This window comes from Zootoca vivipara, chromosome 8, assembly GCF_965207765.1.
Source record: "Zootoca vivipara chromosome 8, rZooViv2.hap1.1, whole genome shotgun sequence".
In the NCBI taxonomy this organism is placed as follows: domain Eukaryota; kingdom Metazoa; phylum Chordata; class Lepidosauria; order Squamata; family Lacertidae; genus Zootoca; species Zootoca vivipara.
This window is the reverse complement of record NC_142591.1, coordinates 12,630,376-12,650,187: the sequence shown is the minus strand read 5'-3', so window position 1 is coordinate 12,650,187 and position 19,812 is coordinate 12,630,376. Positions and strand designations below refer to the sequence as shown.

At 43.7% G+C, this 19,812-nt stretch overlaps 1 protein-coding gene across 4 annotated transcripts in view; it reads right to left on the bottom strand.

The window, feature by feature from the left end:
• Positions 1-19,812, bottom strand: part of ANKH (ANKH inorganic pyrophosphate transport regulator) — a 121,566-nt gene that overhangs the window by 4,645 nt on the left and 97,109 nt on the right. For 2 of the 4 annotated variants that reach the window (XM_060278036.2, XM_088675091.1), the window contains exons 7-11: positions 16,040-16,132; positions 14,227-14,259; positions 12,870-12,965; positions 3,450-3,579; positions 1,240-1,363 (exon numbers count right to left, since the gene is read on the bottom strand). In XM_060278036.2, coding sequence (XP_060134019.1) covers positions 1,240-1,363; positions 3,450-3,579; positions 12,870-12,965; positions 14,227-14,259; positions 16,040-16,132 — 476 coding nt within the window. The remainder of the gene's footprint in view (positions 1-1,239; positions 1,364-3,449; positions 3,580-12,869; positions 12,966-14,226; positions 14,260-16,039; positions 16,133-19,812) is intronic. The other 2 variants (XM_088675090.1, XM_088675092.1) reach the window with 1 other exon arrangement.

Below are 19,812 nucleotides of genomic sequence, written 5' to 3'. Positions count from 1 at the left end.
AGTTGATTTCCTTTGACCACTATACCGTTTATATGATCTCACATCTTTAGTTGTCTGTATTGTCTGTAATCATTTTACATTAATGGATAGACTATTTGTTTACCTGTGGAATTTTTAGTCTAGACTAAGCCAATTATAATTTTGGGAACCGACTTTCTTCATCTAATTTGTAAAGACATCCCATTCTCTCCTGATTTTTTTCATTTGGTTGGTTTCTTACTATTTCTGTTAACTTCACCAGTTCGAGGTATTCGCTTAATTTTAATAGCGATTCTTCTTTTGTTGGGATTATGTTGCTTTTCCAATATTTTGCAATTACTATCCTGGCGGGCGTTATTGTGTACAGACAAAATCTTTTATTATCTTAATGCTACCAACTGCAAAGGACTGGATTGGGTGGAAGGTTGCAGCTACCAGTTTTTAAGCACGTGGCTGAACAGTGGTTCATTTCGGTGGTGTAGCAAAATTTATGGCATAGCTGCCAAGTTTTCCCTTTTCTCGCGAGGAAGCCTATTCAGCATAAGGGAAAATCCCTGTAAATAAGGGATAACTTGGCAGCTATGATTTATGGAGAGCAGAAGTTTAGGTGTAGTTATAGTATAATAGAATAATATAGCACGCTGCACCACACTGATGAGGATGTGTAGAAAGATAAAGGGACAACTGTCATGTTAGATATCTCATTAATGAATAAATTCTGAACAAATTGGCATCTGTGTGCATTGCAACAGAATTGCAGCAATTTCTTTTTAAAAAATAATTATTTAGTTTTTCAGTTTAAAGTTTTACAGTCAATTACCCAACAACCAACATAAAAACAAGATTCCTAAGAATCTCCTGGACTGCCCTCCTCCCTTTTGTTAACAATTTCCTCCTGCATCTTTTATAATAATCCAAATCTTTTCCATCGCCATTGTATCCAAAATTCAACCTTCCACTACAAGTGTTATTCCAATCCTACTGATGATTTTAGCCGTTTGCAATGGCTTTTAAGATAAATTATAAATTCCCCCCATCCCTTATTAAAATTTTGGCCTTCCTGATTTCCGATTCTCCCGGTCATTTTTGCCATAATCCATCAACTTCACCTGCCATTCTTCTACCTACCAGCGCAGCAATTTCATGTGGGTGGATGATGCTGTGGTTTTATTTTACGCATGGGATATTTTGTGTGCCTCTTATGTTCTGGGTGATCTGCTATCCAGGGGCTGGGGGGGGGGGATGAACCAAACAACTTACCCCATATAAGGCAACACAATGAGACTGGTGATGAGGACAATGATCCGCAGTACCGAGCTGGGGGCCAGCACAAAAGTCTTCTTTAATGTCATCAGCCATCCTGTCAAATGTGCTCTTACTGTGACTGTAAAAAGAACGTGGGAAGAACAATCAGATACCGGCAGAGAGAGCTTGGCTGCGCATCCTGCCCGTAGCAGAGAGCATTCTGACTCTCTCTGGATAAACCATTTGGTCTCCTGTGGCCATTGCTCCCCTGGCTTCCCAACACAGTAGGTCGCTGGCCCTTACTGATATGGAGGGGTGAAGCACAGTGTGGTCTGTGGTTGCGAAGCCAATCCAATGCATTGCACTGGCCCAAGCCATAGGTGCCAAGTCTCCCGTTTTTCCCGGGAAATCCCCGTTTTTCCAGCTGTTCCAAGCTGAAAAAATGGATTTTTTTTGTTTTTTCCCGGTTTATTCTGGCACAGTGGCCATTTTGGAACTGGGCGGAGCATGCTCAGAAGCGACTTTTGATGCTGCTCCGCCCAGTTCCAAAATGGCTGCAGCGCTACTTCCGGTCTGCTATTTCCGCCCGGTCCCTTATTTCTCTGACAGCAACTTGGCAGGTATGGCCCAAGCTCTCAATGCTACTGCCTGCAGCCCTCAGGGATCGTTTGCTTACAAGTTCACGGCAATATCCGTAAGTTTGCCTGACGGAAGTTCAAGCTCACCATGGGCTGTTATTAAAAGCTGCAGATATTCCATGCAATTAAACCACCAGCGTTTCAGCTAGGAGGACAGCAGGTACGCAATTAAAAGACGCCACTTAATAGTCACAGCCCTGCCTGTGAGAAGTATAAAGTCCTGCTGGACAAAACAATTAGAATACTCTCACTTGCCGATAAAAAAACCTGAAGATTTTGTTTTTACTTCTCTTCGTTTTCTTTATCCGCACATAGAAAACAAAAATGTGAGAAAGGTTCTAGCCGAAAATCTCTTGAACGTGCTAGATTTTGACGTGCGGGAAACCCTTTAATGCATTCAACGATGCAATTGCCCACCTGTGGCCAGAGCAACGGCGGAGCATATGCCCATGCAGTTTGGGGTGAGGGACTCCCCTCGGGAGGTGTGGGGTGCAGAAGGCACCCTCCCACACGTCACAGTTCAGGGTAGGAGAGGGGGGAGAAATCTGCCACCCACTCTTTCCCTGCTCTCAGCTACTGGGTCAGACCTGACCTGGCGACGGAGACGCTGCGGCCGGGGACACCTCACCACGGCCGAAGAGGCAGCGTTGCCGCTCACTCACCTGCTCTCCTCCCCCAGGTCAGGCCTGGCCCAGGGGCCGAAGCTACACCAGCCTTACCTTCCAAGTCCCGGACTGCAGAATCCGGGACCGGCAGCCGTGTGACACCGGAGGAAGTTGCGTCGACGTAACTTCCGGTGTCGCTTTGCCCTTCTATGGGCACCAAAAATGGCCGCCGCCGGCTTCAAAAGTCGCTTGTACGCGTGTCCGGAAGTGTGTCGACGCAACTTCCGGTGTCGCTCCGCCCATCTATGGGCACCAAAAATGGCCGCCGTCGACACCGGAAGTCGCATCTATGCACTTCCGGACGTGCGTAGATGCGACTTTTGAAGCCGGCGGCGGCCATTTTTGGTGCCCATAGAAGGGCAAATCGGAAAGAAAGAAAAATGGCCACCGGCAGAAGAAAATAATGGAGAAAAACGGGAGACGAAGTGATACGGGGGACCACCGGGAAAAGGTAAGTAAAATCGGGGTTTTCCCGGAGAAAACGGGGTACTCGGCAGCTATGGCACCAGCCACAAGCGCCGCAGCCAAGGCACAACTCCTTTTGGTGTGGAGCCAGGCTCTGATGAGGGAGCCAGCTGTGAGGGCGCCTGGTTGCGCCCCTTCTCAAAATTGCGCCTGGGGCCATGGCCCCCACAGCACCCCACAGCCTACACCTCTGGGCCAGAACAATACAAAGAGGTTTGCCACTTTCTCTGCTGTTTCCATTAACCAGGCCCAAGTGCTGTCTCTTGGCGACATTGCGCTACGTATATTTTTAAAAGTACCCAGCCTCCACTGATATAAATAATGGTGCCATCACTAGAATCTCTTTAGTTGAACCAGGCTAGATGGTCACACAGCTCAGGGAGAAGCAAATGGAAATGCACGAGATTAATGTATAATCTGATGGGTGGTTCTCTCCCTCCCTTCCCGTTTCCCGTACCTGGAACTGGGAAGAAGGAGAAGATACGAAGTGGAATGACACAGAGCTCTGCAAAGGCAAAATCCACTCCAATGATATCAACCAGAATCTTCTCAGACACGTTCGGAGTCCAGAACATCACAAAACAGAGCTGGGGGAGGAGAATCAGAAAATGAAAAAAAAAGGTTAAACATTTGACATCGTCCCATACAGTACTCTCAATTCTAAACGCAGTTGGAAATGGTTCTTCATTCCCCCCTTGGTTTTTACTGTATGTTCATTGCACTTTCGGGTGGGCTATTAGGAATGATTTTAGTGCCTTCTCACTAAACACTCAAAGAAAAAACACTCAAAGAAAAAACATTTTCAGATTTCTTAAGGTACAGTGGTGCCTCGCTTAACGAAAGCCCTACTTAACAAAATTTCCGCTTAACGAAAGGATTTTTCGAGCGGAGGTTGCCTCGCTAGACAAATTCGTTTTATGAAAAATTCATCTAGCGAATCGCGGTTTCCCATAGGAATGCATTGAAATTCAATTAATGCGTTCCTATGGCCAAAAAAAAATGCAAAAAATTTCAATGCATTCCTATGGGATTCGCTAGACGAATTTTTTGTTATAAGAAAAGACCCATGGAACGAATTAAATTCGTCTAGCGAGGCACCACTGTATGTATCCATGTTTGTTAACTGATGGGGATAAACAATTTTTTTTAAAAAAAAACACTTTGAGTTTTAGCACACATGAAAAGCTTAAATCCTTATTTCCTGATGAATAGCCTTTGGACTATAACATAACCTAAATAGAAAACTAGAAAGATTTTTCCTCCAAAAGCATTTTATTTTAAAAATTCCATTTAAATAAAAAAAAAAATCCGATTTAATTTTTTAAAAAACCCGATTTTTTTATTTTTTTAAAAAAAATCATTGATTTTTATCCACTCTTGGGAAGACTATACCAGCCCTCTAAAGTAAATTAAGTCTGAGAGATGCCAGTCCAAGGTGAGCCTGAAGACTAAGTGGGGATTTGAATCAAAGATTCTATTCACCAGGAAGCTGCCTTATGCCGAATCAGACCATTGGTATATCTAGTTCACTACTGCCTGCTACACTGACTGGAAGCTGCTCTCCATGGTTTCAAGCACAGGGCCATTCCAGCTCCAATTGAAGACACCAGGGACTGGATCTGGGATCTTCTGCATGCAAAACGGGTGATCTTACCATTGGTTACAGCTCTTCCCAACCACTGAAGTCAGTTCTGCCCATATACCGTATTGGCCTGAATATAAGCCTCACTTCCCCCCCCCCCCAAATTCCGACCGTGAAAAGTTAAAGTGCGGCTTATATTCGCGACCTTATGGTATGCAGCCAGGAGCGCGGGGCAAACAGCTCCAGCAGCGCAGCAGGTATTTCCCCCCCCCCTACCAAATTTAAAGGTGAGGCTTATATCCGGGTGCAGTTTATATTCAGGCCAATACGGTAGATTTGCCTGTTCTTAGCCACTTTACACACTGAAAGAATATCCATAAATCATTACCATCATTTCTTATTTATACCCCGCCCATCTGGCTGGGTTTCCCTTCTCTGCCAAGGCCATCATTATCTCGCAATTCCAGTGAAGTTAGTGTACTTTTTTCCTTCTTACTGGGACAGATAACTCGAGACTTTAAAGGTGACCTTGCTTTTGAAAGCGGAGACCAAGGCTGCAGAGAACCAAGGCGGATGGTGCGAGCCGAGCACATCGTTTTCTAATTAAAACCTTCTTTTAAAATGGCAACAATTTTATTACGGTGAAAATGTACACAGCTATGAAGGATTAAAGGAAGTTCAAGGCTTTGTAAAAAGCTCTCCTTTCTTTTTCTATTGTACTGCTCTTGATTCTTGGAAGTGATTTATCTGCTTTCATGGTTGAAGAGAAGACATTTACGTACAAGATTGGATTTGGGTGCTGGGGAAGCAATGTCACACTTGGATTTAAAGATTAGCATATTATTGCGAGAATTAAGAAAGGATTGCTTGCCCTGACAAGAGAAGTTGGTTTTCTTATGAAGGCGCAATTCCCTGCATGCATAAAGAGATCCATTTGCATCCCTAAAGGGAACATTTCCCCCTCTTTTTGTAATGTATTGTATTCTTCTCATTTACCATCTGAATGTGTTTGGGACTGACAAAACTTGTTTCAAGGGCTCACACGCCCAGCAAAGATTTATATCAAAATTATTTCAACATTTGGTAAATTAGATTTAAATAGCTGCCAACATTAAAATGTCAGCTACTCTCTTCTGTACAAACACAGCTCCCAAAGTGGTCCCCCGTTCCTTCCTTATATAAGCACAATGGATAACTCTCCTCATTGCATTATGCATGCAATATGAAGGAAAATATATACTCTCTCCTGTATTTGCAAGTTTATTCTAAGCACAGGCAATAATTTTAAAAAAAACAATGTTAGAATACCTAAAAAGAAATATTTCGCAGTGTTTAACTGCAGCTCCTTTTACAGTGAGCAAACTCCGGAGAATTGGCCATAAAACTGTAAAGCAGAGAGTTTAGGAATATCTGGGAGTTGGCAGACACAAATGGGATTGTGGACGTCTTCCAGATGGGTCAATTGCCTGGCAGAAGAGGACTTAAAAGGTAGTTTGCCTCACACATGTCCTCCCCTTCTGGTTCACAGAGACTGAGGGCCAAAAATGTTATCTGTGCTGTCTTAAAAGCCACGTTCAGAAATATAATAGCCACGCAGGTCCCCGAATTGAATCCGGTACAAAGAGAGGGATTAAACTTTTCCCACCGTGCCTTTTTCAATAAAGCACTCATTAATTCGTTCAGCTTCAAAAAGGCAGGGGACAAGACAGGGCTGATCAACTTGCTTCCATCTCCAAAGGGTGAACCTGATCAGATATAAAAAGGCACCTGGCACTTTCATGAACAAAGAACGGAATATGCAGAACCGGGAACACCTGGAGATGCTAAGAGGTGCAGAACCTCAGGGGCAAGCTGTCCAGCACACAAACATGCCGTGCCAATGTGTAGACCTAGATCAAATGGAGCGTCACAAAGATCTCTAGCAGTTATTGTACTGCCCGGTCCTGTTTCTTTCTAATAATAGCTCTTCAGGATCAGAATGAGGAAGGAACATAGGAAGCCATCTGTTACAGGGGCAGCCCACTGGCTCATCGAGCTCAGTATTATGTTCAGGATTTTAGGTAGAATGGCTACCTAGCCCTACCTAGAGATGCTGGGGGTTGAACCTGCTCCAATATGCATGCAGATCAAGACATCTGCCACTGACCTACAGACCTTTCCCCCTAAGTCAGTGGTGGCGAACCTATGGCACGCGTGCCAGAGACGGCACTCAGAGCCCTCTCTGTGGGCACATGTGCAGTCGTCCCACCGTGCTGAAGGTGGCAGGAGAAGGAGGGCTCACGCGCACGTCCAAAGCCTGCAGTCCTGGTGCCGTAGCTTCCGTGCCGGGGGTAGGGGAGGAGTGAGGAGGAGAGGAGGGCTCAGTTAGGGTTAGGGTAAAGCATAGCTGCGAAGTTATCCCTTTTTTTAAGGGATTTTTCCTTATGCTGAATAGGCTTCCTCGCGAGAAAAGGGAAAACTTGGCAGCTATGGTAAAGAGGGGGGGGGGGCGTCATCACTGTTGAAGCGGCAGCCTCCCCTGACACAAGGGAGGTGACTTGAGGGCAAAAAAATAATAATTCCAAAGCCGGGAGGTGATCTCGCGTGGGAATTTGCACGCGGGGGCCTTTGAAACCTCCCATACTTTCTTGGGAAGGAAGCATTGGCGAGGTTGGTGGGGTTTACTCCTGAGTAAGAGTGTGCAGAATAAGGAGGGAAGTCGGGCAGGGACTCAAAGGGGGTGAAGTGTAGGCCAGGGAATTAAGAGCAACATGGTGGGCGACACTGGGATATGAGGGATGGGCGTCCTCTCTGGAGGGTTGTTTCCCATTATAAAGAGTATCTGAGGGGTGGGTCAACAGGACATCAGCCAGCCGACTTCCTTTGGGACTGATAGGGGTGCATGTAAACACGCTTGTGCAGGTTGCCTTTTGCAACAAACAGGTGCTTAATTGTTGGCAGGTGGAAGGGTGACCCTTTTCGGGTCATGTGGTTTGTGTTTACCCTTTTATCTTGTGAATGTAGGCCTTTGCATGCGGAGTAAGTATTGGAAAGGAGGAGGGTTATGGGTTTGTTCTTGTTTTCATTATGTATTTTTGTGTTTTTTATCTTGTATTTTTATGCTATGAACTGCCCTGAGACCGGCACATGAAGGGCGGTATGCAAATTCAATAAATGAATAAATAGAAGGGGGGGTGTGGCTTAAGAGAGAAAGGAACTGAATGGAGAGAAAATAACACTGAGTTATACCATAAAATTATATATAAAGGGAAAGATAATTTAATGAAGGATGTAATGCAATAACTTCCATGAAGGATTATTTATTACAACAGCAGTCATAAAGAAGAAACATGAAACTCACAGAAAAAATGAGATTTGGAGGCGAAATTACCGTGTTGGCACTTTGCGATAAATAAGTGGGTTTTGAGTTGCAGTTTGGGCACTCGGTCTCTAATAGGTTCACCATCACTGCCCTAAGTTATCTTTTTTTTAAACCCACCAGCTTCCTAGAGCACAGCGTGAGGCTCTCAATAGCCATGATCCATGTGGATGAAGGAGCTGAGGCAAAACCACAGCTTGACTCCTCATCTTTGGCAGCTGCTGTAGTCGAAATTCCCAGGAAAAAATCCAACTATTTGTATATTTGCACATACCCCCTTCTAGTGTCTCCCTCCTACATCCTAATACAAATCTGCGCTTTTCCTCTTTACCCTACATCCAGGAGGGAGGGAGAAACCCCTTACTACCCAACTGCTTTCCTCCCCGCTTTGTTTAGATGTCAGTAGGAATGAGAAGCCAGAGGGAATGGGTCTGTGTGTGTGTCTTTTACAGAACACCAGCGTTCTAATAATGATGCAGAGCTTCATTTGCCCCTTAATGGGCCACTCTTTGCATTCAGTTTGCTCAGCAACAAAAACGGGCAACTTGCACTCCAGGCTGCATCTGCAGAAAATGCAGGGCAGAAGAAATGCAAATTAAGACCGAATTAACCTGCGTAACAATGCCACTTTCCCCCTGCAGCTTTAAGCAAATTCTATTAGAACAGTACAGTAGTTTAAACTGGTAAAGGGTGCACAACTACATGGTCAGTCAGACAAACCCAGTGAAGTAAATACTGGTTAAACCTCTGCAATATGTGTTGAGAAGCATGTCACTAATAGGACTGAACCAATAACGTGTGGCAATGCAAATCAGCTGGGCTCCAAGACACATTCGGAACAAGAGCAGAGCAATGCCAATTAACTACTCTGCAAGCTTTCCTGTGGACCAGGCACCCCAAAACTTTGGCCCTCCAGATGTTTTGGACTACAATTTCCATCACCCCTGACCACTGGTCCTGTTAGCTAGGGATCATGGGAGTTGTAGGCCAAAACATCTGGAGGGCCGCAGTTTGGGGATGCCTGCTGTGGACCTGCGGCAGGGATCTGCCACTGCAGATGGAAAATGTAGGTCGCCTGAACCCTCTTTTCTTCATTTAGCAAGTGTCTGGAAATTATCCAAAAAGCTTTTATGTGGCAATGTGCTAAACTGAGAGCTGGGCTCACAGAAAGCACCAAGATGGTTGCATTGCCACCAAAAAGCAATGTGCACCTATCTATTAGCCAAGCAGCAGAAGAAAGCAGAAAAGCAGAGATGTCACAGTGAAGGAGACATCCATATCTGCCACTATATACCAGGGGCAATCCCTATTTCCCTGTCCTTGTTCTGGGGTACCTTTAACAAAAGGTAAAAGGTAAAGGACCCCATGACGGTTAAGTCCAGTCAAAGGCGACTATGGGGTTGCGATGCTCATCTCGCTTTCAGGCCGAGGGAGCCGGCGTTTGTCTACAGACAGCCTTCCGGGTCATGTGGCCAGCATGACTAAACCACTTATGGCACAACAGGACACCATGACGGAAACCAGAGCACATGGAAGCGCCGTTTACCTTCCCGCTGCAGCGGTACCTATTCGAAAGTACCTGGCATGCCTTCGAACTGCTAGGTTGGCAGGAGCTGGAAACAGAGCAATGGGAGCTCACCCTGTCATGGGGATTCAAACCACCGACCTTCTGACCAGCAAGTCCAAGAGGCTCAGTGGTTTCGACCACAGCACCACCACTTCCCTCTTTAAGAAAAATGCTGGTTTGCAGTCAAGTGAGCTGCCTTTCCTCCCATCTCCTAAATGGGGTTGAATGTGCTTGAATTGCACCTGTTGGACATGTTTCCATGTCACACTAAGCCAAGGGTCCCAAGGAAAGTGCAGCTGCTTTGCTTATTAGGTTAACACAACATGGTAAGCTAAGGCAAGATGTACCATTTGAACCTGGGATGGTGGTCAAAGTCTCTCCTCCTTAACCATGTTCTACAGCCAAGGTTTGTCCTGTGGTTACAGATTTCCTGGGTTTGGATACTGCTAAGTCAAACCTTGGCTTAGCTGCCATGCTAACAAAAAAAAAAAACTAAACTAAAAAGCCCAGAGAGGAGGAGAGCTCTTCTCCAGGAGCCAGCAGATTTGCACAGCCACAATAAACCATACTCTGGCTTACCACACCCTGCAAATGGGTGGGCCACACTACAATAAAAATATCAGAACAGACATATGAACTCTAATGTTTTTGAAAATGCTGGCAGCATTAAGATAAATTCAACAGCGTAAGTAAGTTTTGATGGCTGTAATAATGGAAAACCGATTGGTATACTTTTTGTAAAATATGCAGGGATATAAGATATGTAAAATGAGCCATGGAATGAGAAGAAGGGAAGTCATTGGTATCTTAAGTATTCTTATCTGAATTTGTGAAACAGAAAATTTAATCAAAAATCATATTTAAAAATCATCATCATATTAAAAAAAGAACTGTAATGTTTAAAAAGTTTGGTGGGGGATATATTATACAAGAATTTCACTGTCTTCATCCCATAAATATTAGAAGATATTGATTTCTTAATAAATATATGAGTTATGTGACTAACAATGTCTGGTCAGTGTGAGAGAAATCTGCTCCTCCAGTGGTTAGAAGCAACAGAAGCAGGATGTTTATGTGTGTTTGAGTGTGCGGACACTTAGGTGGCAAAGACTGCATGTATACCTAACATTTGTAACAATGAATCAAGGTTAGCTAATCCTTATTTACAGACCAGAAGATTCTCTCTCTTCCTGCTTCCTCCCTGCAAGCATTCAGCATTCAATTTCCCAAGGGCTCTGAATATATTCCTGTGTTTTCACATCTTAGCATGCCGCAGAGTCACCCCATTTTATCCATTGAGCTTTGTATTGCCTGAAGATGCTGGAAAATAAACCCAAGGTCTTATGCATGTGCTCTACCACACTGAAAAACAAATCTCAGGATACGACCCAGTCAGAGTTAAGCAGTTTTAAGTTCCAGCAATTTCAGCTTTGAGAGTTTAGCATGTCTTTAAATCTATCCCTACTGATTTTTCTTTTTCCAAGGGGGACTTGCAACAGTAGATAAATATGAAAAAAAGTGCTCTCGGAGTGATTTAAGTAGTGAATCCACACTATAAATACTTGCTTGTTTAGACGATGCAATTGTTCTAAGAGTGTGGGCAGTATAACTCAAATCTCTTATTTAAAGACATTGTCTGAACCCTTTTCGGCGCCATTAATCTTCTCCCTTGATTCGAACAACTATGGTCCAGCTGTATACTGAGCTTGGCTTCTAAAAAAATAGTTTGTTCAGGGTAAGTTGGTGCTTGTTCTTAATCAAGAGTCTCATTAATCTGATTAATTAGACGAGCCCTTCACTCATCCTTAAGTCTCGGCAGCTGTTCCTTATCTGCTTGAGGTCTTTACAGCCCTTAAATGAAACTCCTTGCATAAGAAACCCTTCCCATAAGACATATGTGAATGCCTTGACTTCTTAGCGCGAAGCAATATCTCTAATTACGGCTTCAGTACTGCAGAAGTGCTAAGAACCCCATTTATACCTCTCCTGGGAAGCTTGATGAATTGATGGCACTGAACACAGTGCTTACATTTCCCAAGCTCTGCTTTTCACAGCACTGTTTGTTTCAGTCCAAGCCAGGGCTGAACGCTATAGCCCTGGTCCCCAGTCAAACTACCCTCCCACAATTGGGAGTAATCGGCAAGGATTTTCTTCAGTATTTTGGAGTCATCAGCTGAGGGTTTGGAAAGTTTCCTGCTTCCTCCTTGTGCTGTTTTGGGGAGTGAAGTCCATGTTTTGAGATGGACTCCTCTTTGCAAGCAACTTCTAAAATTAGCCAGTCAATTAATTATGCCCCCCGCTAACAGGATATTTTGTAAGCTAAATGAAACGCAACAAGGGCATTCTAGAGATCTCTCCATACAGACTAAGCATGCCCAGGCCTCATTTGACTGTTTCTGCTTTGGGGGGTGTTGTTGTTGTTGTTTTTAATGTGCTTTTTGCAAACCTTGGGAGTCCTCCTGAGCATCTCAATGCTTGCCACCACCCCCCCCACCCTCCACTTCTTTCTTACTGGCTACAATCCTGTCAGCACTCTCCAACAGAATTCACTAGTAGGAGTGCTATGGCAATTTTCTTCACATGACTGCTAAATGTGAAGATTTGTAGTGGCATGCAGGGACGGAATTAGGTTTGATGAGGCCCTAAGCTACTGAAGGTAATCGGGCCCTTTCTATGTCCAGCTGAAATAAATTTTTGGTTGGGATTAATTGATTAATTATTGGTGGAATATAGTTGACGTTTCTAGAATAGAATAAGTGAATGATAATGATAAAAGGTATCAGATTGAATTAAGATATAAGATAATAATAAATAATAATAAATTTTTATTTATACCCCCCCCCAGTCAAAACCGGGCTCAGGGCGGCTCACACCAATAAAATTACAATAAAACATAAAAAGCAATCGATTAAAATACAGATTAAAATACAGTATTAGAATTTAAAATTTAAATTTAAAATGCAGCCTGATTTTAAGTAGTCCATAAATCCAAGCCATGAGGGAGGAAAACACAGGGTTCAGACTAAGTCCAGCCCAAAGGCCAGGCGGAACAGCTCTGTCTTGCAGGCGCTGCGGAAAGATGACAAACCCCACAGGGCCCTGGTCTCCTGTGAAAAGAGTGTTCCGCCAAGTTGGGGCCAATACTGAAAAGATGGAAACTGCTTAAATGGAATTCTAAAATGGACCCAGTGAGAGGGGAATCGAGGAAGTCAACAATGTTAAGTAAAAATGTAACAAATGATGTTTTTCTTTTTTATGTGGTTTTTTTTGTCTTTTTGGCAATATTGGAAAACGAATAAAAATTATTTGAAAAGAAAAAGCATTAATACATAAATCAAAAGGGACAGTCATGTGATTATTGATGCCTTACCGTTAAAGATAGGGCCATGCAGACGAAGGTGAACTTCTTGATATGCGTTGCTGTGACGGTGCTGCTGGTATTCACCAATTTATTGCTGGGGTTATTCTAGGGTAACGAGGGAGAGGAAAACAGGCATTAGCCTTCTAGACCAGCGGCAAAAAGCAGCAATGAGGCTGCAGTCTGAAACCCACTTTCATGCGGCTAAGCTACATTCATTTCAGTGGGGTTTTCTTCTGTATAAGCATGCAGAGGGTTGTGGTGTGAATCGTAGAAAACAGCTGGTTTCCTGGAGCATCAGCCTTCTTAGGCAATAAACGAGGAGCATCTCATTAGCTGGCTTTTGCTTACAGAATGAATAACATGGCCCCCAAATGCTACTGTCTTTGTAGCATGAAGGAGTGGAGGAAAAACCTGGCTGCAATTCTGAATATTGCAGATACTGGCCACAATCCAGTGATGCTGCTCTGTAGGCACTTTCAGAGCTCTACAATTACTGGGAATGGAAATGAAAGGCATCTTATATGCTTGCATTCGCCATAGTTCACACTAAGGAACCTACACACATGCAGGTCTCTGGATCTTAGCCGTGGGCCACATCACAGGCATTTGGCAAGCGACAAGCAAATGAGGTTTGCATTTTAGATATTGAAGTGCAAGCTTGGGTTTTTGCAGTGCCATAAACAATAACACAGACCCAGTAGACTTGTGATTTGGGTTAGTGGTAGTCAAATGGGCCCAGCTTCTAAACAGGATTTTTACAAGGGACGGCAGCATGTCAACAACCACAGTGCAGATTGGCTCAGAGTTCATTAACCTGCTCTGTTTGTCCAAAATTTGAACTTCCTAGCTCTTAACGGGAGTTTAAACAAGCAATCCTTGTGGTCTGAAGCAGGAAGATGCTACTGCAGATGCTGGGCACACTGCAAGCTTGTTTTTTTCTTTTCTGTTTAAATAAATATATTGCTCCAGGAATACAGCTTGGTACAAGCTGATCCAAATCACTGTGGCAGCTCCTGAGTCATTACACCCCCAATTAGCCAAGGAAGCAACCTACAGAAACAGCCCCCGAACACCTGGCTCCTTTTCACTCTAATGATCTGTACACAAGTTAAGGGATTCAACGTTCTTCCGTCCTGCCCGGAGATTCCACGTATCGCTATGCAAACATCAAACCCCCGTCTCCCTCCCCAGAGCCCACCCTCAAACTACAGGTGCAGGTGTAGTTTCTGTAAACAGCAGAAAGCAGAATGTAGCTGAGGTCGTGGAATCTTCAACAGGATCAGTCAATGAAGAACTACGGCTAAAAGGCATAGGAGGAGTAAGAAATTTCCAAGTACTGTATGCTACTGAAATCTTCCTTACTCACCACTTCCTCGTTCTTTTCGTCCAAACAATGAGTCTCATAGATTAGGAAAAAAGAGGGACCAGTGGGTATATAAAGGCTGCAGTTTACTGTTGCCTCTTTGTATGCATTTCAAATACTTTTGTATGTGATTCTTTTTCTTGCGATTCTATTTGTAAAATGCCTAATAAAGGTTTGATAGTAATAATAATAATAATATAAAGGCTGCATACACAGCATATGTTGAAAAGCACATTGTTTTCCCCAAATAATCTTAAACTACAGCTCCCAGGATCCTTTGCAGGGATATGCGAACCCTTTGCTTTAAATGTATGCTCTGGGCCCTGTGAGGAACTTCCTTATTGGAAATTGGCTTTCTGACCCTTAAGCAACCACGGGCATGTTCCTTGCCGATGCCCAAGGAACACAACAGGGGAATCTCAATCGCTTGTGGTTGGCTTATGTAAGTGGAGGTGTTAGCATTCAGGGACATACTGGGGGTAGGGAGGCAGGGAGAGATGCATGCCAATCAGGACATTAAGGACAAAGGAAACAGCTTGGAGATGGAGAGCAAGGAGTTGAAGGACCACCTCCAACCTGCTCTTCATCCAAACTTCTGGCAGGTTGAGACTAGCTCGATGTTTTTTGGGCTTCCCATGCACAATGGGACACTGGTGCTCCCGATGACATCAAAGAAGATCCTGGGGCATATTCATAATTAGCACAGGGAACTGGCCATGCTACAATTCGATTCTGGAGGGATGGTGGGCTCCTGGCATAAACTGGGTGTGTGTCCTGAAATGCCCCACAATTATCAGAAGCTTCTCGAGTTGTACTTTCAGAGCAAGGTAAAGGTAAAAGTAAAGGACCCCTGGACAGTTAAGTCCAGTCAAAGGCAACTATGGGATTGAGCACTCATCTCGCTTTCAGGCCGAGGGAGCTGGCGTTTGTCCACAGACAGCTTTCCGGGCCATGTGGCCAGCATGACCAAACCACTTCTGGCACAACAGAATACCGGGACGGAAACGAGAGTGCATGGAAACACCGTTTACTTTCCTGTCGCAGTGGTACCTATTCATCTACTTGCACTGGTGTGCTTTCGAACTGCTAAGTTGGCAGGAGCTGGGACAGAGCAATGGGAGCAATCCGTTGCAGGGATTCAAACTGCCGACCTTCTGATCGGTAAGCCCAAGAGGCTCAGTGGTTTAGACCACAGCACCACCCACGTCCCCACTTTCAAAGCACACATCCACAGGCTTTCACATCCAGGTAATCTTTTGGTGCCTCGTACAAGGCCACAATTTGGTGCCCCCCCCCAAATGGATCTTCTCAATTATGGATCTTCTGGATTTTCTGCCCCCTTGGCTCAGTGCCCTGTGTAGGGGAACCGCCTGCACTGCCCTACATCCTGCGCTGACACATGCAAGTCGCATTGGTTTGGAGTTGCACGCTACTTCCAGCATGGGGCTGCTCCCTGAATTGTGATTTCCAACTCCCAATGGCAAGCAGTTCCCTGTGATAAATTCTCCCTGCAGAAAGAAGCCAGCTGGAGCACCTCATCTCCTGGCCATTACAGAAATCCAACAGGTCCGAGAGATGGAGATGCCGAACTTACAGACAGACAGATGAGTGAACTCATCAACAGTATTCTATAGAATCGAAGAAGTGTAGCGTTGGCCAGCACAGCAGCAACAACAAAACCTCCTTGAAATTTCCTAGAATCTAGGAATCTGACTCATTTTCTATACACTTCACACGCTTATAAAACTGACACTTGGCAAGGATGCATCTGAAAGAGAAGCGAAGGGTTTGCTCTCGTCAAAGAAAACAGGCTCACCTTGTCAAAAGCAGGATAAACAGCTCGGATTTCTGTCAACCAGCCATATGGCATGTGCCCCACTGGATATGTAGCTGTCAGAATTGCCACCGCCTATGGCAGAGGAGGGGAGAGAGAACACATTACAGGTCAAATCCTTGGAAATACTTGTACGAGTTGCCTCTCGCTCAAGATTCACATACAGTGGTGCCTCGCTAGACGAATTTAATTTGTTCCACGGGTCTTTTCTTATAACGAAAAATTCGTCTAGCGAATCCCATAGGAATGCATTGATATATTTTTTTGCCCATAGGAACGCATTAATTGAATTTCAATGTATTCCTATGGGAAACCGTGATTTGCTAGACGAATTTTTCATAAAACGAATTCGTCTAGCGAGGCACCACTATAATCCTATGAGATATACCAGTAACATTTTAGATGGTCAAGCAAGCAAATGGTTCTTGCACAGTAGAGACAAAAAAACTAGCTTATGATCTCTCTCTCTCATTTCTTCTTTGTTTATTGTTACCTTTCCATGATAAAATAATAATGGTATTGGTATGCCATCTTATATAAAGCATTTCCTTTGTATGTGAAAATGTTAACAGAGAGGGTTGTTTTTTTTAAAAGGAATAGGCTGAGCTCTCCTCAGTATTATATGTAGATATTAATCCTAAAACCAGAAAAGGAGGGAAACAATTTAAGACAATTTTTAGCTCAGCTCTCTGCCTTCACCGAGATTACTTGGTTAACCATGATTAGCTTCAAACAAAAGTTTGCAACCAGCATCATTAAATGACTTGCAAATCCCAGGTTAAAGCTATTTGTTTGTTTAAAACACTTCTATACTTCCCTTCACCTAAGCTGGTTCCAAGTGGTTTACACAACTGTGTCACAGAAATGAAAATGCGCAATTAAAAACAAAAGCAAGTAGAGCCCTGGGTGTGTCTGCGGGTGAGTTAAATATGCGAGAAAGGGGGGGAGAGCCTCCCCCTCTGGCACATCACTTTCCCTGAGTTTAAAGTCCTCCACAAATTTGAGGATGAAGTTCTGAAGCAGGAAGAAGCAATCTCATCCAATATGGGGTGCTATGCAGTTAGGCCTGTAAAGCGAATAGGAAGCATTCCCAAATATGAAGCAATTCCGCTTCAAACCTCTGTCCTCAAACTCTAATAGTGATAATGGTCTTGAACATGAAGGGGCACAGCCTAGCGGTATGGCCCCACTGCCCCATACCTGCCTGCTTACACACAAGCAAAAAGAGCGCCTGAATTGTGCTTAGCAGAGATAACCAACAAAATTTGCTACTGCAAATGATTTGCAAAGGTTGTGTGCAACTAGGACCTCATCACTGTGATTTCTTTAAAAAATGCACTCCTCTATTGATGTTGTTGCACTGTTAATACTAGATGAGTGGCTTTGTAATGTGACACTGAAACCAATGATTCTTTGATGAATTCTCCCTAATTGTAGGTGTTGTTATGCTCCTGTTTGTTTTACAATTCAATAAATAAAGAATTATCTTTAAATGCCCAGAACCTTAAAGGTTGAGAAAATAGAAAAGAGTTTTGCCTGCTGCTCAAAAGATAGCAGTGTTGGCACTAGGAGACAAACCATAATTATGAATTATGGTTCATAGCACGAATACAGTTGCAGAGCGAACACTGAACAATGGCTAGCTTCAAAAAGTGAGGGGGATTTGCACAGAATTATGCTCAGGGAGCATGAGCTCATGGCACATTTCCAATTTCCTAACCATGGATAGAAGATTACATCTGCACTTGGCCAAATCTAAGCCAAATACAGTGGTACCTCTACTTACAAATGTTTCTACTTACGAATGGAGCTCCGTCCGCCATCTTGGATGCAGTTTAGATAGGATTTTTTCTACTTACGAATTTTTAGATAGGGTTGCTTAGACTTACGAATTTTTTTCTCCCAATGCATTCCTATGGGATTTGTCTTACAAATTTTTTTGACTTACAAATGTGTGTTCGGAACGCATTAAATTCGTAAGTAGAGGTACCACTGTACACCACCAGACCAAAAAATCCAGGAACAAAGTAAAGCATGCAAACTCGTTGTTTTTCATAGAGTTCCTTCTTTTCTCCTCCTGCCAAAATCAAGGGCTACTGGCAGCACCAAGTACAGAAATTTGCAGTACACTCAGCTTGTGTGCTGGCAGGCTTATCCGATTGTTGGCTCTGCCAGCGCTTTCTCTTTCAGTGGTGATGCTTTCAGAAACGGAAGCGAAAAGAACAAACGGACAATAGGCCCTAATGAAGTCAGCTATCAGCTGATAGATAATATGAGAGGTATTTGCTTTTGAGTGAATGCATTCTTTGCACTTAGCAACTGAAACCACGTTAAAGTGGTATGCTTAAAATATTAATTGCACAAACATTTCGGACAGTAACCGGAAAATGTGCAATTAAGTATTTCCAAGTGCTTGAACTCTGAAGTTCAACTACACGATACAATTCTATATACTTCCTCTTATTCTACTTTAAATCACAAGCAGAAATCTACATAAAAAGACTTGTCACCTATATGTTTATTAAGTTGTCAGGAATATAATCCTATAATAAGGGTTGTGCATCTTCGGTGATTCTGCAAGTGTGTGGAATTTAGCAGTGAGGGGAAATATACTAAGAATCTGAGCTTCAATCTTTCCAACTCATATGGGCTGCAATGATAAGGTTTCCAAACATCTGGGCAATATTTGGTAAAAACTTACCCCTCCCCTGCATGTACACTCTGCAATTTGTGAGCCACTGCAGTATGGTACGATTATATTCAGTTTGTTTGTCTGTAAAGTGCCTAAAATTACTATATGCTGTATAAAAGAGTCAACACGATACAGGCGCCTTGCTCAAAGCTTGGCAATATGGGAAGGACCAATAATATTGACTTGCCTGCAGAATTAATACCTTCAGGGACTTTCGATTTTCATAAAAGAGTCCCATGCAATTAACCCAGCCCACGTAGTTGTGCTATTTCCATTTATGCCCATGGGATTGTGCCATATTGAGGCAGCTCCAGTGATTTAGGGTATGCATACAGAGGTGTCTCAGAATTTGGGGAGGAGGTTTTTTTAAAAAATTTTAGCCAGGTATTACATCTAAATGTTCCTTGCACAAGCTGAAAGGCACTTGCACTAGAGGAGAGTATGCCTTTCCCCTCCACTGACAGTCCGCCATATTTTGAAACATGCCGTTCCCAAAGGTCACTTGACCCTCAGGACCAGGAATCTCCAAACTTCGGCCCTTCAGATGTTTTGGACTACAATTCCCATCTTCCCCGACCACTGGTCCCATTAGCTAGGGATCATGGGAGTTGTAGGCCAAAACATCTGAAGGGCTGCAGTTTGGGGATGCCTGCTCAGGACCAACATTGCAGAGGACATTGGGCAGTGTGGCAGGAAGCAGAAGACAGTTCCGTAAGTGCAACACCATTCACAGTTCTTTGAATCTCGCCCAATAACGTTGCTCACACAAAAGGTGAGTCAGCGAAGAATCAGACTCTAAATGAGTGTCTTTGTTTTGCTTTCTGAGTTACCAAATACTCTGCTCAAGATCTGAGAAACCGGAAAAAAACAGTAATGCTCAGCTAATAGCCAAAGAAAATATGGACAGAATTCTGTTTCTCTCTTCCTTCATGTTTGAAAACAGGCATGTACAACAGGTAGATCGTGATCTACAGGTAGATCACGGGGTGTTCCTGGTAGATCCTTAGCCCCTCTGTGATCTCCTCCCCCCCCCAAGAAGGGGGAGAACATCAAACAACTTAGG